At 34.2% G+C, this 27,389-nt stretch overlaps 1 protein-coding gene across 1 annotated transcript in view; it reads right to left on the bottom strand.

Annotated features, from left to right (window-relative positions):
* LOC107708063 (membrane-associated guanylate kinase, WW and PDZ domain-containing protein 3-like) overlaps positions 1 to 27,389 on the bottom strand; it is a 131,352-nt gene that overhangs the window by 14,832 nt on the left and 89,131 nt on the right. Inside the window, exons 2-9 of the mRNA XM_016512210.1 lie at positions 21,637 to 21,753; positions 14,740 to 14,859; positions 13,089 to 13,295; positions 9,282 to 9,488; positions 5,539 to 5,725; positions 3,764 to 3,843; positions 2,364 to 2,421; positions 1,892 to 2,004 (exon numbers count right to left, since the gene is read on the bottom strand). Coding sequence (XP_016367696.1) covers positions 1,892 to 2,004; positions 2,364 to 2,421; positions 3,764 to 3,843; positions 5,539 to 5,725; positions 9,282 to 9,488; positions 13,089 to 13,295; positions 14,740 to 14,859; positions 21,637 to 21,753 — 1,089 coding nt within the window. The remainder of the gene's footprint in view (positions 1 to 1,891; positions 2,005 to 2,363; positions 2,422 to 3,763; positions 3,844 to 5,538; positions 5,726 to 9,281; positions 9,489 to 13,088; positions 13,296 to 14,739; positions 14,860 to 21,636; positions 21,754 to 27,389) is intronic.

Here is a 27,389-nt window from a genome sequence, read left to right as displayed (position 1 = left end):
GTGTGTGTGTGTGCGTGTGTGTGTGTGTGTGTGTGTGTGTGTGTGCTGTGATTGCATATGCTGTAATGGCAGCTGTGAATCTCTCTATTACAGGGAGGAAGGCCTGTCAAAACATTGATTTTGCCATTTTGACAGGACACAGTAGAGAAAAGACTAATGACAGTGAATAGTTTTTTTTTTATTTTGACAGCAAGACTCAAAGTAAGAGGAATCTTCAAAACTGCTAAACATCATAGAATGTGAAAAAATACTGTTGAAAGAGTTGCATGCCATGTCCTCAAATCAGAAGAAAATGTAGTTGTCGATTAGTGCCACCTATTGTAACTGCAACCATTTGTTGGTGATTTGTTTCACGTTTTGTTTTGCCTCTATGATTATATTAATACTGTAGAATCTAAATATTATTATTATGTAAAAATATATATAAACAAATATATATATACAAAAAAGATTTTAAAATATATATATATATGTATATTTATATTATATTGTATATATAATTAATATTCTAAGGCTTATGTAATATGTTATATAAAAATATAAATTATAAATTATATTTATTTTCATTAAACTACTGTACAAAAAGTTTGGGTCGGTAAGCTTTGCTAATGTTTATGAAATAAATATTTTATGCTTACAGTAAAAATACAGTAAAAACAGGAATATTGTGAAATATTATTACAACTTTAATTATTACTATTTTACAATAACTTTATTGTAATATGCTCATTTGCTCAAGAAACATTATTATTATTATTATTATCATCAATTTTGAAAAAAGTTGTGCTGCTTAATATTTTTGTGGAAACCATGGTACATTTTTTTTAGGATTCTTTGCTGAATAAAAAGTAAAAAACAAACAACAAAAAACATTTATTTGAAATCAAAATCTTTTGTAAAATTATTTTTACTATCATTTTTGATCCATTTATTGTGTCCTTGCTGAATAAGCATATTAATTTCTCAAACTTTTGAACAGTAGTGTAACTGATTAAATGATGTTAATATTTAGAAACTGTAAACATTTTGGAATGTCCTATGCAAGTTCTGAGGGCCAACTGAGTTCATCCATCCACTAAAATCACACTGGTGAACATATTTCTGAGAAAGCTCTAGCATTGTGTGTCTGTAGATGCCACTTTTGCAATTTTGATATCTAAAGCAATGAAACTTCTTGTGGTCTCACCCCTGACATGATAACTGAGCATTTCAGTAAAGCAAAGGAAAATGTGTTTTTTGTCCTTGTTCTTCCTTCAACTCCTAATGACTGAATAGAGAGTCTGTTAGGCTGGTCTCCATCCAATCAAAGCCCTCAGACTCCTGTGTTCCTGTCATCTCTGCCTCGATAACTACAGTTCACATCAGTAGATATGGATTTACTGGCCCGAATGGACAGCAGTCGTTGTTTCCAGAAATTCGGAATGAATGTGAAGAAGTAAAGCCATGTTTTAGAGAGGGACTGATCAAAGAGAGGCAATGTGAATGCATGATGGATGCTAATGTTCTCTTTTATGTTAATGCAGCCTGTGATGTGCTGCGAAGCAATCTCTATAACATTTATACTCCCATCCATCCACCCTAAAACAGCACTCTTCTCTTCCTCTGGTTTTTCGCTCATTTACGCACATGCTCAAACACATCTATAATGCATCCAGTGTAATGGAAGAATCTTTAATTCATCATATTGAGAATGGCAGATGACTCACCGTTTTTTAATCTTATCTTTCTGTCCCTCTTTCCCCCACACACAATCATTCACTCAGTGAGGAGCCCGTGTGTTTGTCTCCGGGCTGCTGTCGGGAAACTCTAACATGCTGAGTGCCTTTGCTGTTCCCTTTAAACACTCAAAAATTCAGTTTAAATTCACAGTAAGGGAGGTGCACGTTTGTACCTGGAGGAGGTGCTGCCCTCTGTTGGGTCTGAGTTGCGACTGCGGTGTCCAAACCGAGTTTCCTCTTGGCCTCTAGTACTGGATTTTCGAACTGGGTTCTCTGGTTTATGTGACTGAGGATGACAAGAGAAAGTTCAAAAGTACACTGAACAAAATTATAAACGCAACACTTTTGTTTGTGCAATTATCATGCTGTCTAATCAGCATCTTGATGTGCCACACCTGTGAGGTGGATGGATTGTCTTGGCAAAGGAGAAGTGCTCACTAACACAGATTTAGACAGATTTGTGAACAATATTTGAGAGAAATAGGCCTTTTGTGTACATAGAAAAAGTCTTAGATCTTTGAGTTCAGCTCATGAAAAATGGGGGCAAAAACAAAAGTGTTGCGTTTATAATTGTGTTCAGTGTATATTGCTAGCCTATACTTTAATAAGCATTATAAACAAATCTAATCATATCATAACACTTACTCAACGTAGTATGTGCCGTACTGCGGGTCATCAATCTCCTCCCAACCATATGGAAGTTCTGATGATGAAGGAACGAAAGCAATGTGTTTAAATGCCAATACACACACACACACACACACACACATGGCTGCTGCAACAACATTAACAACAGCATGCACATTTTTAAGGGGTCATATTACAAAGAACCATCAATTTCCTTGATTTTTAAAATAATATTTTTATTAAAATATTTAATATTATATTTTTAAAATATACTTTGCCTTTTGCCAAAGGTTAGCCAATCATAACAAAGCTGAAGTACTTACATAAAGAAATATTACAGGTACTTTAACAGCCTGGTTAATGTAAGGATATGAGAGTGGGTGTAAAATAGTTATAAATTAAATTATGACAGCTTTTTTCATGCAAAAAACATGAAACATGGACTTCAGAAAAAATTATATAAATAAATATAAATATAAAAATGAATAAATAAATGACCACTTTTCAACATTTAGGAAGGTAAAACATTTAAATAATTTTATTTTTATGTTTTCTGCAGCATGATATTATGATAATATTTAATAAAATATATTATTTTTTATTACATTATTTTGACCAAATAGAATACTATTTTTCTGATTTAATTATGCTTTAAATATATTATATATCATATATGTTCTTAATAAAATTAGTAAAAAAAGTATTTAAGATGTACTTTACATATTTAATAAAATACATATTTTATAATGCTATCCTAACAAGCAAAACAAGCTAGTGTTTAATAATGTATCATAAGATTTCAATACACTGTATTTTGTAAACAATAAAATTAAATAAAATTAAATAAAAATTTTCAAAAAAATTTACATTTTATATTTTTAAAGGTTTTTCATACACATATTATGTTGCTTGGTATTAATCTAAAAACAAATAAATATATTTTTTATGACAAAAGATGGCATGTTTACAAAATAGTCAAATAAACAGGCAGTGTAAGCCGCTGTGTGTGTGAGAGTGTATCCCCTCTGCTGTACGTACATTATGCGCAAATGAACTAATGAGGAGAAAAAAAAGTGCTGTTCACGCAACAGAGAGCTTCACACACACACGCACAAACAGAAAAGTATTGTGCATCAGTGAGCATATAGCACAGGACTTTAAAACTCCCTTAAGAGAGCAGCTACATTTTGTTAGACATCATGTGTGCTCGTGTGTATATTATAGAGTGAAAAGGCAAGAGGAAGCGAATGCATTCAGATGAGGTTATGCAATCATGCCCTCTGCTATGTGTGCCGGCGTGTGAATGTGGAAGGGTACACACATCTGATTGAATGCAATTGAACTTTTATTTGCATATGCATGTAGCTGTCATACATGTTTACGACTTCAAGTATAAATATGTATATGCAATGATTCACCTCCATCCTCACACTTTTCAGGGGGCTTGGCTTTTTTGACCAGACGCGGGTCCAACCATGTAGTCGACTTTGTGTTGTGGCTATAAAACAAAAAAGAAAATGCATTAGATACCTGACCTGTATTTAAACTAGTATTTCACAAGAGTAAAACAAAAATTGTGGGCTACATAACACCCCGAGTTACCATCATTTTGCTAGACTGTTGTTTTGTTCTTTTATTAAAATAAACTAGACTGCTACTTTCAGCTGATAAACCTTAATGAACTGACTAATCGCAAGCAGTTGGACCGAGCGTGTTCATTTATTATTATGAACTGATTCATTAGCTGATTAATTCATTGTTAGTGCTTTTTGTCAATTGTTTTATTATTTAGGATTATTTTTGATATTGCATTGACCTCAGTTTGAGAACCGCTTATTTATACTAATGTAATGCATCAAAGAAAGTTATTATAAAGCCTTGGCAGGTCAAAGAGGGTACGATTTTCAATGGCCTGTAGTCATGAGTCTTATTAACTAAACTGGAAAATTTTGGAACCACTAAAATATGAATGATTGCGACCCCAAATGCACACACACACACGCTCACACAAACAGAACTTTAACTCTGTTCTTTAAAGAGCATTCAGGCCACACTGCGAGGTATATTTATTCTTTCGTTCTGACAGCTCTGCTCTTGACTTTTAAAAGCAACACTTTTTCAGAGTGAGAAAAACATCAGATATCAGCAAGACGGGGAGAGAAAGTGATAAAGCATGCTGTTTGTGAAAACAGAAACTGGAATACTATGTTGATGGAGTTTGAGAGTTGACCTGAATAGAATCAGACGGCAGCGCTATGGAGGGGGAAATGTGTTGCCTGCTAACAAATATTACTGTCTATAAAAGGGAATATTGGGGAGCAAATTTAAAGCCAGTAAATAAAAACTTTGTATAAATATGCAATTTGCATATAATGTCTTTGCATACAGCTACTGCATCAAAATATTACTTTAAGAACCTCCAGCAATAAAAAATGAAAACATTCCACAGGAATACTACAGTGGCAATAAATGCAAAACAAAATACAAAAACAAACAAAACAATATCCTTTGGTATTGTGAATAGTGCATCAAATCCCGCATGACATTCAGTGGTGTGAAAACAATAATAAACACAAAAACAACATTCTGTGATATACAGTGTGTCAAATCAGATGGCGTTAAGCAATGTGAGTGATAACAATAAAAAAAACATCAAGACTTCAAGGTACACATTCGGTTCAAAGGTATAAAGCCATGGGTTCAAAATAACCAAAAATAAGTCTGTAATGGATAATATTAATATCATGACAGAATTTACATATAGATTTTGTAAATAATATAAATATATTTACAATTTACAGAAATTGCATCTAAATTAATACTGAAAGTCTTAACCTCTACCATAGCTCTCTAATCTCATGATGAAATATGCCCATGTGCATGATTAAACATAAATAGTATCTTGTATCTGAATATGATGCAACAAGTTTGAATAACGGAATTTAATAATGGAAATCACAATGAGATCTTTAAAGTAACTGCACATCTTCAAATCTTCTTTCCTTCAAATCTTTTTTTATATGAAATGCACTTTTCTCTGTTAATACATCCCTAGTCCCAAAGCTACGAACAGGCCTTATTATTTATGAACAGGCCATAAACCAGAAGTTGACCCAAAATTTATGAGTACAGCAGCAGACCTCTTGCGGTTAGTAAAGTCTAAATCTCTCCTCTGACGGCCACACACACTTACTCTATGAAGTAGACCATGCCCGTCTCTGTGTAGGCCATTTCCCAGTTGTACGGCAGGGGTTCCAGGCTGTCGTCTCTGGCTAAAGAGCTCCAGGTGTGGACTTCCAGTGTCCCACTGCCACCAGCGCTGCCTCCCACACTGGACTGAGTGTAGCTGGGCACAGCTTTCCTCCACTCCTCTGTCCTCTCTGCAGAAGGAAAGAAGATAAAAACAATGCAAAACTAACTCAGGAGAATGATTTGCATGTCAAAGTAAGACGGTGTGCAACATCTTTTCCTGTTTCAGGTACACAGCAGAAAAAGCATATATAGCCAAAATTTAATGACATCATTTAATTATTAACAAAAATCAATGCTACATAAATATGTTGTATTAGTTTTAATTTTTTCATCATAATACTGTATAGCATATACTGTATAACATATAAACGTGAACATCTTGCTACTACTATATAGCAAATCTCAATTTGATTGTTATATTGTCAAAAAATGTTGAAAAAACTATATTATTGGCCAGCGATATTTCAAAAGTTGGATAAATAGTACATCCTACCTACTTTACCTGCATACTTACAGTATACTATACAGCAAATCGCAAAAACAATATATACTATACAGCAAATCGCGGCTATGTGACAATTTATATCATCCCAAAATGTAAACAGCATTATCACACAGCTCTATTGACAAAGTTGGATGTATATTATATAAATCTTTATCTGCATATGTACAATATACTTGCATAGGGTGATATACTGTATATACTATAGAGCAAATCGCAACAGCCTGATTTTTACTGCTGCAAAATGTAACTATGTATGACCACCTAGCTCTTTATATAAACTTGGATATATATGTATTTCCAACTCTATCCACACACATACAGTAAACTCGTGTAAGGCGATATATCCTATATAGCAAATCCCGGCTGCTGGATTGTTTATATTGTCGCCAAATGCAAAATGTATTATTGCATATCTCTATAAAGTTGGATATATATTATATCCAGCTTTATCTGCAATAAGACAGTACACACGCAAAATTTACCAGATTTTTTCATTTCATCACAAAAAGTAACAATATTACCTCCTAGCTTTTTATATAAAGTTGGATATATAAGTATGTCCAACCTTATCCACATACATAAAGTATATGCGCATAGGATGACATATTCTATATAGCAAATCTCAACTGCCTGATTGCTTGTATTATTACAAAATATAAACTATATTATCGTCCAGCTCTAATCTGCTAAATGTGACTATAAGGCACAAAGATATTAAGATACTATAAACATTAACATCCTGATTTTCTGTAAAGCTGTTTTGAAACTGTGTAAAACTACTATACAAAGATTTTGACTATTACCATGCAACAGGATTTGACTAATTTTAAAAACTGCAAGCTCTAATCTGATGGATTCTGCGCAGTTTTGCACATCATCCAAAATCTGAATATTTTGAGTAAATGTACATAATTGAATGCAGTAATGACTACAGTTCAATAAAAAAGGCTACAGCATTGTACTTTATTTCCGCAACACTGCATCATAGCAAGAAATGCCCGTGGTAACAGCAGCTGTCTGTGTTTGTACGTAACAGCAGTAAGTATGCGTGTGCATGCATGATAACTAATTTGCTGCCATTTTCCCTCTGTTTGAACACACTTGAAGTGGCAGAAGCCACTTTAAAGCAAATATGACACTGTTCTGCGGCAAGGACACTCCCCATTAAACGTCTCTTCACGAGTTCACACTTACATATAATGAACAGAGTAAAGGTTATGCATATTTGGCGTGCTGTCCGGGGAGAGGGCTCCGAGCTTGGTAATTACTCTCGAGCCCGGGGTACTCCCCCTGTCCGGGGGAGAGGGGTCCGAGCTCGGGTTTAAGTCCGGACCCAGAGCGCTCCCCCACCCCGAGCGCTCCCCCCAACAACTATTCCCTCTCCACTGGCTTATGCCAAGGCTGGGAGGGAAGACCTCATCAGTCCCAGTAGTCAAACATGACTATACAAACACAGCAGCTTTTAATTAATAGCAATACATCGCAGGAAACAACAACTGTGTCAAGAGTCTATTTAAAGCATTTACTGTAAAGATAAGTTCAAGGAAGCTATAAGAAGGCAACCAGAAAGATTGAACAAGGGTGCTGTAAAGATACCACGGTATTAAAGGGAAATACAATAGTACATAGATATATATACAGTGTTACTGAATGATTACCATAGTATTTAGTAGGATTTAGCAGTATTTAGATGGTATTTCATGGAAAATCATGGAATTAAACATGGAAAATCATGGTGCATGTGCAAATATAGCATTACCATGATACTACGGTCTAAGATTAACATTTTACTATGTCAAGTATTTACTATGACAGACAGACAGACAGATGATAGATAGATAGATAGATAGATAGATAGATAGATTTGGTGAAACTCAAGGCCTGAAAGTTTAAATCTGTTTATATTTCTTTATCAAGTTACGTACACCTATATATCCCACACAGCCTACACAAAAACAGATGCACCTAATATAAGTATAATATAAGATCATTACATAAGACATACATAATTTAAGATGAAAAAATACTGAGGATATAAGCTTGGTTCCTCCTGGGGACGAGAGGCTTACATTGTCTGAAGTTAAAAGCTAGGGTTAAAAGTTAAAGACCCGTAAACATCTAAACAGCTCATTTATGTTTAAAGCTGATCAACACCAGGGTCATGGACATGAATCCTCCACGCATTAAGCAAGCCATTATGGAGCAATGTGACTCGCTTGCCAAACGCTACTCTGAAGTACTGCAGTATACAAATAGAGCATAAATTTCAGGCCTGGAGCCTTGAAAGCACAACTGCTGATCTCAAAAGGATTATAAGGTTATACTGTGAACTAATGAGAGCATGTGAGCAGGGGGTTTGGCTCTTTTTTAAGCAAAGCTTGCCTCTCGGTGCTGATTTCTCCTTGAGTAGAGGACGGGGTTCTTCTCTGAGAGATCATGTAAGGCCTCAGACTGATCACTTGCACATGAGTGAAGAAGACTGCAGGTTAAAGCCTCAAGCACACAGGGATTTTGGAAAAGATTTGCTGTCTGAAACAAATTTCAGGAATATTAAAGACTTCTTTCTTGCAGGGCAAAATCAGCAGTCTTTGATCACTTCATTTGACATGCTCCCCAACAGCCTATTAATTGCCTTTGCGATTAATCTTAACCTCCAATGAAATTCTGACAGTTACAGAAATTTTGGGTTGCAGTTCTGAAGTATGACTACTAATACAAAAGTGACAGGAGCACAGCAACTGAAGTAAAAATACAATTTTTTATTAAATTATTTAAATATAAATATTAAATGAAAAGCTTACACTTAAAAAACATAAAAATTAGAAATGTTGATTTGGCAGCTATCTGATACATTTAAGTTGAAGTACTAAAATGACTAAAACTAAAAATGAAATAAAAAAATTAATGAAAGCTAAATAGGAAAAAAAAAATAACAACAGGAAATCACTAAAAGTGAAATTAAAATGAAAACTGAAAATAATAATAAAAAATAATGCTAATTCAAAATATTAATAAATACTATCATATATAAATAATACTAAAATAACACTGAGCCAAAGTCCCAAGATATATATTGCAAAAATGCACAGCCTGTGTCAATATGGGTGGGAATTTTTAGACTGCAATCGTACACATTTTGGTTAACAAAAGCACACACACATTAAAGTCTGTCCACGGACCTGGGATGCCATTTGGGAGCTGTGGCCGTTCCTCATCCTCTTCCTCCTCAGGGACCACACTGTCCTTGCGGTCCATCTTGCTGACGGAGGTTGTTCGCTTTCGTTGGATTTCGGTGCCATAATCCTCCTCAAACAAAACCTGGTCGACCAGGTCAGGCTGAACCAAGTTGGGCTCCGCAGGAGGTTTGGGAGTGCCATAGAAGTTACCTGAAAATGAAGAGTGCCTTGTTTAAAGACAAAAAAAAAAAAACTCTTTTGATTCATGATACCTTTGATTAAGTCATAAAAGTAGATACTTTAAAACTTTAGAGGTCTGATTCAACATTTTTGCTACATTATCTTCGATTTAACTAGCCACAAACCCGATGAAACAGCTGATTCTGTAACACTGAGACAAGAGCTGCCTGCAAATTTATCTCTTTATCACTACCTTCGCTTTCTTCCTCAGTCCCAGCTTTCTCAGAAACAGAGATCTAGGTGTCGACAATCCAATATGCAGTGTGAAATGTTATACTCTTTCCATTCGGTGGTAGGCTGAACCAAGTTGGGCTCCGCAGGAGGTTTGGGAGTGCCATAGAAGTTACCTGAAAATGAAGAGTGCCTTGTTTAAAGACAAAAAAAAAAAAACTCTTTTGATTCATGATACCTTTGATTAAGTCATAAAAGTAGATACTTTAAAACTTTAGAGGTCTGATTCAACATTTTTGCTACATTATCTTCGATTTAACTAGCCACAAACCCGATGAAACAGCTGATTCTGTAACACTGAGACAAGAGCTGCCTGCAAATTTATCTCTTTATCACTACCTTCGCTTTCTTCCTCAGTCCCAGCTTTCTCAGAAACAGAGATCTAGGTGTCGACAATCCAATATGCAGTGTGAAATGTTATACTCTTTCCATTCGGTGGTGCCTTGAAAGTAATTACACTCACCACTGGATTCAGTAATGAAACTATTCCCACTATCTTCTCATGCAAAAATCAGTTCATTAATATGCATCAGAAACAATGGCACAGCCAATCAGTGGAGCAGCATAATGTATTCAATTGAATTTCTAATTTGGTGGTACATGTCAATATGTGTGTGTGTATGTGTGTGTGTGTGTGTGTGTGTGTGTGGGTTGAGCTTCATTATTCCCCCTTGATGTAACACTAAATAAATCACTTTCAGTATGATTTTTTCAAATCAACCGTTCAACCTTCATCAATTATATGCAGATTAATTTAAATTATCCAAATTTGTTGTTTTGTTTGTTTGCTCGCTTCATTCTTAAAATAAATATGCTGCCCCTAGACATCATTAACATCTCTGGAAGAACAAAAAAGCTTTTAAAGTTCACATATTCATCTTTTGCCAATGTAAAATATAATCCATGTAATCAGCTGAAAGGTTAATCCTCTCCTTTTTAGATTGTAAATTCTAAAGAGTTTAATTAGCAAATAGAAACTGAAACCATGTAGGAATAAGCTTTTTCACAAGCAATTAACTACTGTTGACAACTTCGCTCACCTCCCATGAATATGCAGTGATGAATATTCACTCTATCCCTCTCTGTCTTTCTTCATTATACAAATGAGATCTCCTGCTATCCAGTGTCACAGCATAAGGAAACTTTTTGTGCTGCTACCATAACATTTGTTATACATTTTGTACGTCATCATGCGAAAACACCATGTTTCCAAGACTATAGTCTCACTGAGACAGACATTTGAATATCGGCATAAATTTCAGTCCATTTTGCAGCTTATTCTGGTGAAGAGCTGCACAATTAGACAAGAAGGGATGCTTGAACATTTAAATCAACTAACCACAGTTTGACTTTATTTATGGGACATGAAAGGGCAAGTAAACCTATGTACACTACCATTCAAAAGATTGGAATCTTTAGGATTTTTTTAATGCTTTTGTTCTTTTAAATTGTAATAATATTTCACAATATTACTGTTTTACTGCATTTTTGATCAAATACATGCAGCCTTGGTGAGCATAAGAGACTTTCCATACCACTTGGAAGAGATGTTAAATTTTCAACTTCAAAGACTGAAACCTTCTTAAAGAGACAGTACATTTTAGTATACTGAACAACTTCTCTTTACCAGCAAAGATCATCTCCTTCCACGGATAAACACACACTGGCAACACAACTCTTTATTACATACAACATGGTTTGAAATAAATGCTAGGTAAGTGCTTGGCTAATTAGAGCCGTTGCATGATGCAGTAACCCTGATTAATCAGCACATATGCACTCAGCTAACCATGATGCAGTCAGAATGTATGTGCCACACTCAGTATCAGAGCAGATTTACAGCCTCATCTGTCGCCAGTAATCTGCAGAGAGCCGTATAATCCCTCAACGAGGGGAACGTCCCTGCATTCTCTTAATGTTGTCAAAAAATTCTGGTGCACATAAAGTGCAGCTATAACATCAGAATAGATCAAATGGAGGAATGTGGACAGATTGCAGAGGTTTATGGGCTTTACACAGCATAAGAGGTCCAAAGTAGCACATATATTGCCTACATTTTATAAAAAGTGTACTAACATTCAGCAAATTCATTTTAAAAACTTTCTAAAAATGCACAAAATGAATTTTGAGTGAATCTAATGTCTTTGAGTGAATCTAAATGAAAACCGCAAAGAAAAGTCATATTTCCATCTATAAATCAAAAGAAAAAAATACTATTTTAAGATTAAGATTTGTTTGCTTTGTTTGCATATTTTCATAAGTACAATAAAACTTGTCTCATTACTCTAATATGATTTTTTTTCTTAATTTATTATTATTATTATTAAAGTTTGTCCAGACAGCATGATTTCCCCCCCATGTATTACTGTAAATAATGACATAATTCGAACAATTTAACAGCCCTAAAAATAGATTGCATTTGCTTTATCCAAAATCTTTATATTTTTTACTAAATAAAATTATACTTTGAAGTAAATTAAAACTATTTTAAGATTAAGATTTGTTTGTATTATTTGCATATTTTCATAAATGCATTTAAACTCAAATCCAGTCTCATTATTGTAATATATATATATTTTTTTTTTGGTATTTTATTATCATTATTTTTTTTACTTTGAAGTAAATTAAAACTATTTTAAGATTAAGATTTGTTTGTATTATTTGCATATTTTCATAAATGCATTTAAACTCAAATCCAGTCTCATTATTGTAATATATATATATATTTTTTTGGTATTTTATTATCATTATTTTTTTAAATGTGTCCAGAGTATTGGACATTGACGGCCCTTGACTTTTTCTTTTTCCAAAATATATCTTTATTATGTATTAACTGACTCAAAAATTATCTTTTTTACCACGTCAATAAATGAGAATTATTCCAAGTGAGCACAGGACATCTATCCATTTATTGGACTAAAAATTATGTTGATAAGTGACTCAACAGGCAGCAAGTACAGTACATTGTGCCACAGTTTATTCATGTTTACAGATCGCCCCCTTTGAGATTCTTTATGTCTGTGTGCTTTCAACAAGCGCTAAATCTTTATTGATCAGGATCAACTCTTAATTCAACCAAGCTTGCTTTGACAGGATTACATTAAAAGCTGCCTTGAGAGTTGTAAATTTATCCACACTACTGGAATGAGGGAATCAGAAATGCCTAGCATCTGTTCGCTATTGCTCAAGCATGACCACACAGAGACAAATCTATATACAGTAATGCTGCATTAAGGGTAAAATGTCCAGTAAATATATTGTAAAACCTGACTGTAACTTCCTGATGTGAACTATTCCTTTAGGGAACAGTCTGCTGGGATTAGTGTACGTCTGTGTGTTAGCATGCATGTGTGTGTGTCGTAGGATCAGAACGTCTCCCTCTTTGAGAGCAGAGCACATATGGGCATTTCCTACTGGCATGGCTCCCTGTCCCAGCAGGCTTTGCCTGGCATGAGTCTGGTCCCACTGTTGACATGGGGCCACACTGAATGCACTCGGCTGGCACGCTATCTGTCTCTGAGGACAGAGACATCCAAACCCACCAGACTGCAGAGGGGAGGACAAACACAAAGCTTTTTTGTGTTTCATTAATGAAGGAAAAAGAAAGTGCTCTGAAAATAAATTATATATAGGACCATTCAAAATATCTTAATGTTCTTGAAAAAAAAAAGTCTCGTGCTTACCAAGGCTGCATTTATTTGATCAAAAATAGAGTAAAAATGTATTACAATTGTAATTGTTTTTTATTGAAATATATTTGAAAAAGTCTGAATTTTCAGCATCATTACTCCAGTCATCCTTCTAAAATCATACTAATATACTGATTTGCTGCTCAAGAAACATTGAATAGGATATTCAAAAGAACAGCATTTATTTGAAATAGAAATTTAGAAAAATAATTATAAATGTCTTTACTGTCACTTTTCATTAATTTAATGCCTCCTTGCTAAATAAAATAATTAAAAAAATCTTATTGACATTAAAATATTGAATGGTAGTGTGTGTGTGTGTGTGTGTGTGTGTGTGTGTGCGTACACACATTTTGTACATAATTTGTTTACATATCATGTTTACTCATATTTACACATCATGAATAATTTATATATTATAAAAAAAAATGAAATGGTCAGTAAAAAAAAAAAATGTACACATATTCTTTCAAAAGGTACACCTTTGTACCTTATTTACCCCTAAAAGATGCCTTTTAGTACTTTAAAGGTACATATATGAACCTTAAGTGTACATAATAGTATCTAAATGGTACAGCATTTGCACCTTTTTCTAACAGTTTACATATACACATACAGTATACACACACACACACACACACACAGACGCACAAGATAAACTATTGCCTAATTAGCTTAGCATGAAAAGTAGCTAGGTACTGCTTATTTTCTGAAAGTTAAGCAGCTCCTTTCATACAACGTTTGTTGGGGAAAATTTGTGGAAAGTGCCATTACAGGCAACAGACTGCCATTTTTGTCTTCCTTATGTGTCCTTTTTCAGCAGTTTACCTCAAGCTCTGCAAAGCATGTTTGCATGGTGTAAACCTGTGCTAACTGACTCACATTTGGAGGCTAAATCCATAGTACTTTTTTGAAGCTGCACTGTCATGAAATTCTTTTTAGACAAGATAAATGCCTCGAGGTGTTGGTGACAGAGTTCACCTCAGTCAAGTAAACAACACGACTATCGAATGTAAACACTAGATGTACATTTCCAGAAATGCCAGTGTTTGACAGGCAGCATAAGAGTAGTGTTTAAATTTTGGCAAAACTTAGATTTTAGGCTTTGGGTCTATAAATGAAAAGCTTCATTGCATTCAATGTGAATTTTGTCACCCGTTTTATCGTCTCTGAGGTGAAAATCATAATTCTGATAACATAGAAAAGAAACAGCACACCTCTTTCCAACAAGGAATATGATTTGAGATATCATTCATGTCAGTTTGTATGAACAATATCAGTATAGAAACAGTGTTTCATACCATCATATGTTCCGCTCTCCAGCAGTAATCCATTCTCTTCCAGGATGCGAAAATCCCCCATGCTGATGAAATTATAGTCCACTCCTGGAACCTCCCCATCTCTGGGCAGCCGGGTGGTACCTTCCAGTAAAACAAACACAATTAGAGACAGTGAACCAGTTCTGGTGAGAATATCCTACACCCACAATCCCCTTGACTGCAAACTTTGTGTCTGTCTAAACAGCCTCAGATTGAGCAGAATTAAAATTGGATTCCCTGGCTGTGTTTCAGCATTTCCTTTCAGAACAAGTGCACTCCATTCGAAACTGTAAATAGAACTGATCTCCAATAGATGAGATTAGGAAACTGGGATTCCGAATCTGGAATTGTGAAACTGGATGGATTATATGGAAAGAAAAAGGGTGGTTTTGGCCATTCGCGAGGCTTTAAAGGGGTCATATGATGCGATTTCAAGTTTTCCTTTCTCTTTGGAGTGTTACAAGCTGTTCGTGAATAGATAAGATCCCTAAAGTTGCAAAGACTAAAGTCTCAAACCCAGAGATATTCTTTATAAAAGTTAAGACTCGTCCACGCCCTCCTAAAACGACAGTATAAGTCATTATAATCTGTAATTATGTCCCCACTGGATGCAACAAATGCCTCGTTTGTAATGGGTTTTAATGTTTATGTCTCGTCGCTCCGGCCGGACACGGCATCAACAGTATGTGAGGGGCGTAACATTTCCGTCTCACGCTTGAGGTATTCGGCCAATCATAATGCACTGGATAGCTGGCCAATCACAGCACACCTCGCTTTTCAGAACGATGAGATTTTTAAAAATCGACGCGTTTCAGAAAGGCGGGGCATAGAAGAGAAACAATAATGCACAGTATGTGGAAAATAATGTGTTTTTTTAACCTTAAACCACATAAACACATTTCATTACACCAAATACACCAAATAATGTTATTTGTTAGCAACGTCATATGACCCCTTTAAAAGATTAAAAAAGCACATGCTTTAACATAATTACTGTGAAAATGTTTTGGAAACACACAGAGAGATGTACTTATTAGCCAAACTGTGTAGAACAAGGTCATATTACATCATATCAAAGGAAATCTTGTGTTATGTGTTATTCAAGCATAGTATAGTCACAGATTGCTCCATTTACAAGGACACAGAGGTGGAAAGTGTGCACAGATTGTGTAAAATGAGATTGTGTAAAATGAGATTCAGTCTCTAAAGCATTTGGCACTTCTGAAAACTGTGTGTCTGCAGTGTAGTAGTCTTTAAAAAATACCATACCAACAATCATATGGATTTAAACATGATGAGAGCTTCAATTTTTGGGTGAACTATTAATGGATGTCTGCTTTTTCACCCCTAAACCAAGATAAAAATGTTAATTCTCTGTGTTTAAGCCTGCGTGAGTGTGTTTGCTCAAAAAATATCAAACATAAACTATACATGTTTGGACCTGATTTCAGAGGTGGGTTGTTTAGCAGCAAAATCCTCATAAGAGACATCCGAGGGTGGCATTTCTTGCGAATAAAAGGCCAAAAATAAAAGATGACATTTCTCGGCTCTGTTCGTGTGTGTGCTAGGAAATGCCACCAGGCTCTACTGTCATTTGAAGGACATTTACATTAGAACCAGCAAACTGAAATGCCAGAGTCAAGTGTCTGCGGAGACTTGACTCTAACTTAAGAGCAAATAATATTAAAAACGGGCTCCTTACATTTTCCTGGGAGAGCAACTGTTTAAATGCCACAAGAAGAGGGAACTGGAACAACGGCACTGGTTAAAGATATGTGAATATCCACCGGCAAGGTTAAAAGGGGTTAACTTGCTCAAGATCCATAAAATAATGATAAAGAAGGGAGGAGAGTAGAGGTGTAGACTTTTCCAGCCACATTATTTTCTCTGTCCATGTGAAAGAAAATTATTTGCAAATATCATAAGTAAATTGAGTTAATTGTTATGAATTTTACTTTAATAAAATAAAATAATTTAAAGGAAATTAATACTTTTATTCAGCAAGGACTCATGAAACTAATCAAAAGTGACAGAAAAGACATTTATAATGTTACAAAATGTTTTTTTTTTTTTACATAAATGCTTTTTACCTTTCTATTCAATCAAAGAATCCTAAAAGAAATCACAGTTTCCACCAAAATATTAAGCAACACAACCATTTTAACATTGATAATGTTAAAATAGTTGATAATTAATAAGAAATGTTTCTTAAGCACCAAATTGCCATATTATACAGATTACTGGCATTGAAGACTTGAGGCTGAAAATACAGTTTTGCCATCACAGGAATAAATTATTTTCAAAAATATATTACAATATAAAATTTGTACAATACAATTTTCAATTGTAAAAAGATTTCACAATATCACTGTTTTACTGTATTTTTAATCAAATAAAAGCATACTAGGTGAGCATATGAGACTTCTTTTAAAAAAAAAACATTTTTCAATAGTACTTAAAAAATTTAATAATTTTAAAAAAGCACATAATACATAAAAATGTAATTTATAATATTACATTTACATCTAAGCCAAAATATTAGAATATTATGCATTACATTTAAATAAAGCAGAGTAAGTTTAAAATCAAGTGAACAATCGCAGTAGAGTAAATTTGACTCTTAAATACTCATTGTTCTACGAATGCCTACTTTCGTTCCAGACTTTTGTTTTGCAAAATGCAACACATCTTCCGCAAGTGCATTATGTCTTTGTGACATAACCGTCTCAGTAGAAACTAAATCATTCACAGTACTCTCTGATGCAGCGTAAACTCATGGTTCGCCCAAAGACTTGTAAACAAAGACTGTGATGCGGCAGGTTGTGAGCAAGTTATGTAATAACAGTTACATCTTAGCCGGCCTCTGAAGTCAGTTTAATCACAGGCCGGTTCTAAAAGAGGTCCGCAGATCCCCCGGGTGAGCACCTGCTCCGGCAGCATTCTGGTGGAGAAGGGATATGAGTGGCACCTTAGGCTACTCTTTATTCCTCTCCATCAGAGGAGCTTTTAAGAGCTTTTGTTCATAGCAGCTTTGTGACTGCAAACACCGGAGGCTCTCTCTTCCTCCAACTCTTTTTTCTATACTTTTTCCCCTTTACCCTGCCGTTTCAGGCCCTTCTCATAATTTACTGACTAAGGTAAAGAGAGAAAAAGAGAGGGAGTAACTAGACCAACAACAGAGTGACCTAAGGACAAGAGAAGAGGATGCTATGCTTAAATTGGCATCCAGTGGAAATTCTTTGCTGTTTTATTTGAATTCGGATTGTCTCAGGCCTGCTAATTTTCCATAAACATCAAAGAGTAATTCTTAATTCTTGTGGGGGAATTTTTCATAATTAATTCTTCTTTTAAACTTCAAAAAATTCAGAAATAAAACAAAAATGTGTTAATCAAAAAGTCTATTTTTAGACTGTTCGATAGCTGGGAAATGAAAGCTAATGTCTACGTTTATTGTCAGCGATAAAATGCACAGCTAAACAGCCTCCGCTGGCTGTATTTCAAGTTCTTTAAATGGGTCACTTCCTCTCAAGTCCACTTATGATATCAGTCAAACTTTCTTTTTTACAACCTTATCTTTCACCTTTACAAATGACAGGTCATTTATTTGTTGCTGTGCCTTTAAGATGTCTATGTAAACACCCTCTTTATGACACCAGTAATGGCGCTTTGCTGCGCTTTTACTTGAGAGCTGCATGTTTGCTGTCAAGTCTAATATGGTTTGCACCACCCCAGGCTGCCTTCAATAACAGCCTCTTTGCAATAGTCTTCATTTGATTTTGACAGGTTCACAAAACAATCAGTGCAGGAATGTGGCGCGCAAACTGGTGATGGGCGTGATGATCATGGATTGTTAAAAATAAACTTTAGTTGCTCATTTCTAATGCTGAAAGCATATTCAGAGTGACAGGAGCTACAAAGAGCAAGAAACAGCATGAGGTATGGAGGAATTATATTGTTTCACAAAAAAGTATCGGAGAATATTAATTTAGGAAAATATATACTATACATCCCACAGCATAACTATATCGTACTATATATCTTCTAGCATAATTCAAAACTTTGTGCGGTCAGTAAGATTTCAGCAAAGATGCATTAAATTGATCAGAAGTGACAGTAAATACACTTATGATGTAAGATTTCTGTTTTAACAAACACTGTTCTTTTGAAACCTCTATTCCTCAAAACATTTTGGTTTCCACCAAAAATGTTAAGCAGCACAACTGTTTTCAACATTGATAATAAAAAGAAATGTTTCTTGAGCAGCAAATCAGCATATTAGAATGATTTCTGAAGGATCATGTGACACTGAAGACTGGAGTAATGATGCTGAAAATTCCGTTTTCAATTAAAAATGAGAAATTGTTACATTGTAATAATACTTAATCCGTGTATCATTCGATCATTCGTTTTTTTATTTAATATTGAAAGTAGAAAAATTTGAAAACGGCTCCTTTAAAAAAAAACAAAAAAACGAAAAAGGAGCCGTTTTCTCATTTTTCTACTTTCAATATTAAATCAAAAAACGAATGATCGAATGATACACGGATTATACTTCGCAGTGTTTAGTTGTATTTTATGTAGTGTACACCATAATCAATTATCAAATGTTTCATTTAATTTTTTTTTTTTTAAACAGATTAGGAAAAATGTATTATTCAGGTTCAGTATGGTTTTGTGACAAACTTGCATTAAAATGAATTTGTTTGTCAATAAGCAATTAATTTTACATGTTTGGTGCATTCTATAAAAATGTACAGTTGCATAGAAAGGTATGTTTTTCCTAAAAAAAAAGACTGAAATTATTTTATAAAACAGGTAAACAGATTATGCTGCAGGAAGTGTAGGTAGCATGCAAGTAAGATGCAGATTTATTTTTTTATTTTTTTTGCACTGAAATATCTCATACTAAAGTGTCGTAGTAAATTTGCCCCTCAGAGTGTTTCGTGACACATTTGTCACTGTCACTTATCAAATTAGACTAAATAGGGAATAACGAAGTAGCTGAATGAGAAACTAATGAGCAGTGTGCTACTGCTTGGAGAAGAAACATGCTCTCAGAAAGCCACGCCACAACTCTCAAGAGAAACAGCATCTCACGCAGCACATCACAGAGGAGAGCTGGCGGTGTGCTGCAGAGGGCCAGACCAACACGAGAGATTTCGCCTGAGGAGAGGCTCTGTCTCCCCTCCTAAAAAAAAAGACTGAAATGATTTTATAAAACAGGTAAACAGATTATGCTGCAGGAAGTGTAGGTAGCATGTAAGTAAGATGCAGATTTATTATAATTTTTTTTTTGCACTGAAATATCTCATACTAAAGTGTCGTAGTAAATTTGCCCCTCAGAGTGTTTCGTGACACATTTGTCACTGTCACTTATCAAATTAGACTAAATAGGGAATAACGAACTCGCTGAATGAGAAACTAATGAGCAGTGTGCTACTGCTTGGAGAAGAAACATGCTCTCAGAAAGCCACGCCACAACTCTCAAGAGAAACAGCATCTCACGCAGCACATCACAGAGGAGAGCTGGCGGTGTGCTGCAGAGGGCCAGACCAACACGAGAGATTTCGCCTTAGGAGAAGCTCTGTCTCCCCAACTACACTAATAGACACACCAGTGTGAGAAACAGCCAAAGGATTCACTCTAAACACCAAATGGGAAAAGACCGAAAGGTAAGATGAGATAACCAGACTGCCAGAGAAAGACAGAGTGGACATATATATGCTTAAATGATCTTACATAATTATATTTTGTATTATATGTATGAAATTGTATTTTATTCTAATGTATTTTATACATTTTACAAACTGCTTTTCTTACTTAGTTTTTTTTGGTCTTGTTTTCAGCCAAAATATAAAAAAAATCTTAAATCAAGAAGGATTTTCTAGACAAGTAAAAATTATTGTCTTGTTTACAGAAAAAAACATGTCAAAATTAAGTGCGTTTTTGCTTAGAACAAGCAAAATAATCTGCCAATGGGGTAAGCAAAATAATCTTATTTCAAACAGAAAACAAGATTATTTTGCTTATCCCATTGGCAGATTATTTTGCTTTAAGATTATTTTGCTTACCCCATTGGCAGATTATTTTGCTTGTTTCAGGCAAAAACTCACTTAATTTTGACATGTTTTTTTCTGAAAACAAGACAATAATTTTTACTTGTCTAGAAAATCCTTCTTTGATTTAAGAATTTTTTGATATTTTGTCTGGAAACAAGACAAAAAATCTAAGTATGAAAAGCATTTTTTGCAGTGAGCTGGCACTTCTTCAGTCACACTTTTTTCATATTTATGAAAAATATTGTGTGTAAAACAATATTGCAAATATACGGAGCCCTGCACATGGCATGCAGGAAAAAAATAGTAGGCTAAATCGTGCACACGATTTACTATTTCGTTCCCTCGATTTATAAATTGTGCGCATGATTTACTAATTCATTCCCTTGATTTGCTAAGTCGTGCACACGATTTATAAATCGAGCGAACAAATTAGTAAATTGTGCACACGATTTAGCAAATCGAGGGAACGAATTAGCAAATTGAGGGAACGAAATAGTAATCGTCTGCACGTTTTATTACATCGAGGGAACAAATTAGTAAATTGTGCACACGATTTAGCAAATCGAGGGAACGAATTAGCAAATTGAGGGAACGAAATAGTAATCGTGTGCACGTTTTATTACATCGAGGGAACGAATTAGTAAATCGTGCGCACAATTTATTATTTTTTCTTGCATGTCATGTGCGGGGCTCCGTACAAATAAAACATATGCAAATAAATAAATAAATGACTTATTTAAAAGAAATACATTTATTTTAACAAATAAATATGAATATAAATAAGAAATGAACAGACTGTGTGTGTATGTGTGTGTCTTACATGGAATGGTGCGCAGGTACAGGTTGTCTCGGATCACTTGCTGCAGTTTGTGGTCAATTGATCCTTTTTGGAACTGCAGACTAAGATAATGCCTCAAATCAGCATTCAGCACTTTACCTGCAAAGAAAGAGAGAGAGAAAGGCAAACGGAAATTTACAAAACCTTTCAAAGGTTATGGAAACAGAAGTAGGTAGGCTTGGCATTATAATGTAGACTAACTCCCAGAAGGGACACATTATTGCTCTGAGATTGCTCTTTCATAAGATGATGAGACTTAATGGGGAGCTCACCCTATTTAAAGCATAAAACTTCTGAGAAATATCACATGTTTGTATATAAAAATCAGACAATTGTTGACATATGCTATGCTAAGAGTATAGAGCTATACAATGAATATGAATAGTATAGCTCTGATCATTTGATCAAAAAGTTCTTATTGTTAAGATCTCTTGTGAAACCTTTGGAGATACAGAAGAAAAATTACAGGAGAAAAATCTGAGAAGCACAAGACAAGATTTATGAAATTAAAATGGAAGCAAAAGTTCAGTTTGCTCTGTGGTTGGAAAACAATAAAGACGTGTCATACGTGATCCTACTTTCCTACGGGTATTTTCACTGTACGAAAAATACCTTCTATTAGTCCCCAATTGCTTTTCATTTTCTAGGACTAGAGTGACATCTTACTCTGCACATACAGGCGCACACTCAATGTGAGAGCCAGCTGCACAAAAACACATGGCGTAAGTCTCTTATAAGCTTTGCTAACTCAGAAAAAGATTTCACAAACAAGCTGACACAGTGTCGAAAGCAACTGTGAAAAGTGAAAACCCTCCACACAGAACTTTTAAAAGCCTCACTTTCCCTCTTTCTGCCAAACTCCAAAGACGCAACTCTGGGAGAGTTCACAGGGAGTTGGGCAAAGTTGCTCAGCAGAGGAAGACGGAGGATGTTTGCTGATACAGACTGAGGGTGGATGAGAAAACGAAGGGAAACTGGGAGAGAGAGAAAGAGAATCTCGAGGGAGGAGAATAAATGCTATTATAGGGGTCATATGAGAAATCAGATTGTCTTTGATCTTTGGTTAAAAAAAAGAAAAGAAAAAAAAAGTTAATCAAAACATGCTTTAACTTTAAAAACCAACCCATTATAAAAACCCATTGGATTTATTATGTCAGAAACCCAAATTTATGAAACATCCTTCCGAATGAATCCAACATTACAAACGATATTCATTTTCATTTGTAAATTAAATTTTCCAATTTGTGATTTATTCTAAAACATTATGTCCCTCATCATTTCAGTCTGGATTTATCAGTTCATTTGACACTTTTCAATGCAGATTAGTTTATTAATCTTTGACAATAATGTGCAGTCTTTGTAAAAAGCATTGTCAGATTAGTGAACCGATTGTTATTTTGATCATTTTTAATGAACATATTGAACTGATTCACAAAACCAGTCTAAACAATCTAGATACTAGAAACAATGAAGTTAGCTTAAAAGTAACTTAATTTTTTTTACATCACTTACAAAAATACAACATTTACCAAAACAAAATAAAATACAAAAATAAAACACAGAAAGTTACAAAAAAAAAACAAATTCAAAACACAAAAATAAATTAAATTAAATTAAATACAAAAATAAAATGAAATATGCTTAATGTACGCTTGTTCATATGTGTTTATTGTTGTTTACAATACAAGGTAATACAAGATAATAACAGATAGATAATGTAAACAATAACTGGCAGATAATGTAAACAATTGCAACGGACAGCAAACAGTCTGGCTGAATGATGTTACTGAGAGTGTTTACACAGCCATATTTGAGTTTTTCATGGACATTTTCCACCATCTCTCTTAGCAAAAGAAGTTGCCTCTGTGGCTTTAAGAAACGCCTGCTTTGCAAATGAAATGAGAAGCAGTGCTCACACACCAGCTTGTGCGTTTGCTGTTGTGTGAAATATAGTTTTCAACTGTATAGATAACAGCTTGCATTGCATTGTGACAAGATCACAAGACAATCCACACTGAAACGTGCTGCACAAATTGTTAAGATCAGAGTTTTTTGGACTGGGGAGAAAGTTTTGAGTTTTGAAAGTTACAGTATGTTTTCATAGTTCATAGAGCTCTTTCATCTTAAAAGATCAATGGAAATTAGATTCCTCGTGATATGAATTCATTAAAGGAACAACAGAAGAGACCAACTACTATGAACAATGATATAAAATGTATGATATGACCTCTTTAAGAAGGAAAGTGTGAACGTGTGCAGACAGATGCCACAAACCACTAAAGCACTCGCCCATAATCTCCCATCTTCACCCCTGTGCCATGCTGCCAGTCCTCATAAAGCACCATAATCTCCTCATAAACACAGTGTGACCCGTTATGTGTCATAACCTTTGGGCGGAAAGGCAGGTGTCCCTGTCAGAAGTCCTGAATTAAGCAGGATTTACCAACCACGAAAAGCTGAAATATCACGTCATTCTAATTTATTTTGACAGGGATAAAAGAGGAATTATCAAAGTGTTGACATGAGGAGCAGATATCAGCAGCATTTTAATGGCTTGATGAATTAACATGACTGGGAGATGAATGCTGTTTCTACGCAGGAACGTAGCACTGCTTCACCCTAGAATGCCATAGATACTGCTGCTTTAGGGAAGCATGAGAACACTATGCTGCTCCTTGAGTAGATTTGTTCATGGACTTATTTTACATAAGTATAAAATGCTGCACAACATGAATGGGTCAGTTTTTGCAAAAATGATTTGAAATAAAATAATGCAATAAAATTAAATCCCTTACAAAATAAAATAAAATACTTTAAAAATGAAATTAAATTGAATTAAATACTTAAAAATGTAATTAAAATAAATTAATAAAACTTAATAAAATATGTGTTCATTAATTCTTGTTTACAAAGTAAGTTACCTGTAGTTTATAAAAAAAAAATCAACGCTAAATTATGTCTCTATTTGTTTCTCTGTTTTTGCCACGGGATGTCAGTCTGGATCCAGAACACCTGAGAAGAGTGTGATGCCAACCCCTCAGAGGACCTCAGATGATGCCAACCCTGAAACAACATACAGAACTACCACATTTTGCTATAAGTTTGATTGCATCATATAACAATTGCTGTTAATAGTGTTCATTGTCTGTTTGATTACGTCTTTAACTGATTTTTCCTGACAGTCACCACTGATAAGCTACCACTAAATATTGTAGAAACTTAATTTGCTGTAAAGTTGCTTTGCAATGATTTGTATCGTGAAAAGCGCTATACAAATAAACTTGAATTGAATTGAATTGAATAAAATAAAATATGCTAAATTAAGTATGTTTGTTCACACGTTGACTGTTGTTAACAAAGTACTGTACATGTAAGATAAATAAAATGAAAAAACACTTATAAAAATTAAATACAAATATAAATATAAAATAAAATAAATCCTTAATAAGGTACGCTTGTTGTTGATCCTTGTATTCAAAGTTACATGTAAGATAACGTACCATAATGTAAGAAATATCCAAAATTTCTGACAGAAAATGCCCAGTACCTCTTTCATTTTTCTACAGATTTTTTTTTCTTACAGTGTATTTACCTGAGCATCCAAAATCACTCACTCATTTGCATTCATTGCTTACCCATATGGTGCACCATGTGGCATGGACTATACAGGGAGTAGTGAATGAGTGAACGACTGAGTGACTTTGACAGCGCACATGTGGTCAAGGAGAGCAACGTGGAGCAGAAACACTGCTGAAGGGTCTAGTGCTGAGTCTCACAAGGTGAATATGACCCTTCATTAACGCTGCTATAGGTCCACCATCCAAGCCACTTCCACCACTTCATTTATCTCACTTCCAGATAATGAGAATACCACTTTGTTTTCTTTTAGATTCCTATTTCAATTCAATAAATGTCCATCTTTATTGCCACTGTCTTCAATGGGCATTAGTCAGAGAAGACAGCATATTTAACTTGATGTGAATAAAAATGAAGCTGTGTGAGAAAAAAGCTGTGCGTTTAACACATTCTACTGTTTTAGGTCATATCTTATTTTCACATCCCATTTTTTACAGAACATTTTTCAGAACAATGTATTTTCAATGCTTTATCGATTTAAGAAGGTACAAACACTGCAACCCATTGTACACACTATATATTATGTCCCTTACAACCTAGTTTTCATTTGCATTTAGTAAAATAGAGTCTACTCTACATTTATAAGAGTAGACATTTATCTACTCTACAAGACCAAATGCACAGATGCCATATTTTTACATATACAAAACAAAAATGAAATACTTATAAAAATAAAACACTTATATAAATACAATAAAATGAAATAACTTAATAATCTTGCAAAATAACAATAATAAAAACAATAGTAATATTAACAATAATAATAATAATAATTATTATTATTATTATTATTATGAAGAAAATAAAAACAAAATAAAACAAATAAAAAATAATAAAATAAAAAATGTTTAATAAAGACTTTTAATTCGATTTAACAATCTATTTAACAAAAAATATTTTTATATATCCAGTTTTGTCCTGCCTGTTTACATTTGCTTAAAAGAATATAAAACAAAATAAAATTATAAACTATTTAAAAAACTGAATCATATTCTTAATGATTAAAAAAAATATTGATTATTTAATGATTTAACTTAATCATAAAAAAATCTAAAGTATTGGACAGCACTGTGTGTATTTTTTGTGCATAAGAAATCTGTACATTAAACAAATAATAGGTTGTAATTTGTGGCTAAATAGTACTCAGCTAACATGTGGTCAAAAAGGACCTCAAAAAGAAGACTTTTACTGACTATTTAGCACTCTTTCTGGCCTCAACAGGACAAAGGTCTAGACTCTTTTCATCATTTTTAGCTTAACTTCTTGGATTCTGAGTTCTGAGGCAGAGCCATCTGAGGCTATAAAGACAGATGCTCTGTATCGCTCTTTCTCCTTTCACTTCGCCCACCTTCTTCTTCCGCCAATAAAATGAGGTAATAATATAATAATCCTGTCAAGGGAAGACAGAGAATTTGTTAGGAGGAAGACCAGAGGTTTTAGAGAATATTATCACTATGCCACTCTCTTTATTTCCCATTTTCAACTGTCAATATCTTTGGTCATTCCTCATCTCCCTTGCTTTTTTTCCCCCTCATAACCCATTTAACGTTGACATTTTTTCTTTTAGTTTTCTCCTTTTTCTTATCTCTGTCCTTCTCTATTTCCTTTCATACGTGTCAGAAATGGCAGAGCAGCTTTATAATCCTCCCCAGATTCCCTCCTGTTACAGTGCTCACAAACCATGGAAAGGACATACAAAAAAGAAAAAAATCAAACAAACACATAACAAACAGAAGACACAGGGAATTTATCATTTTTTGCTCTTTGTTTTACCATGAGAGACGTACCATAATTTGCATAGTTTCCATTAAAATACAGTTGTTGTTAACAAAAAAAGTACTGTATGCATTCTTGTGTTCTTCCTGTGGTGGTAATAAACTTCAATAGGGGGCAACAGAGTTACCTTCAACTTAACTTTTGGCATGATTCTCTTTAAACATTATTTAGCATTTTCTAATATTCAATATAACATATCTTGTAGGCACACTGATAATGCAGGACATACTTCAATTTCATTATAAACTGCATTCTGAAAAAATTTTTAACAACAGTGGATGAAAATCTGGCAGGCAAAGCTAGAAGATTAAAAAGATTAAAAT

The sequence above is a fragment of the Sinocyclocheilus rhinocerous genome, unplaced genomic scaffold, assembly GCF_001515625.1.
Source record: "Sinocyclocheilus rhinocerous isolate Xijiao unplaced genomic scaffold, SAMN03320098_v1.1 scaffold113, whole genome shotgun sequence".
NCBI lineage: Eukaryota > Metazoa > Chordata > Actinopteri > Cypriniformes > Cyprinidae > Sinocyclocheilus > Sinocyclocheilus rhinocerous.
This window is presented reverse-complemented; position numbering and strand designations above follow the sequence as displayed.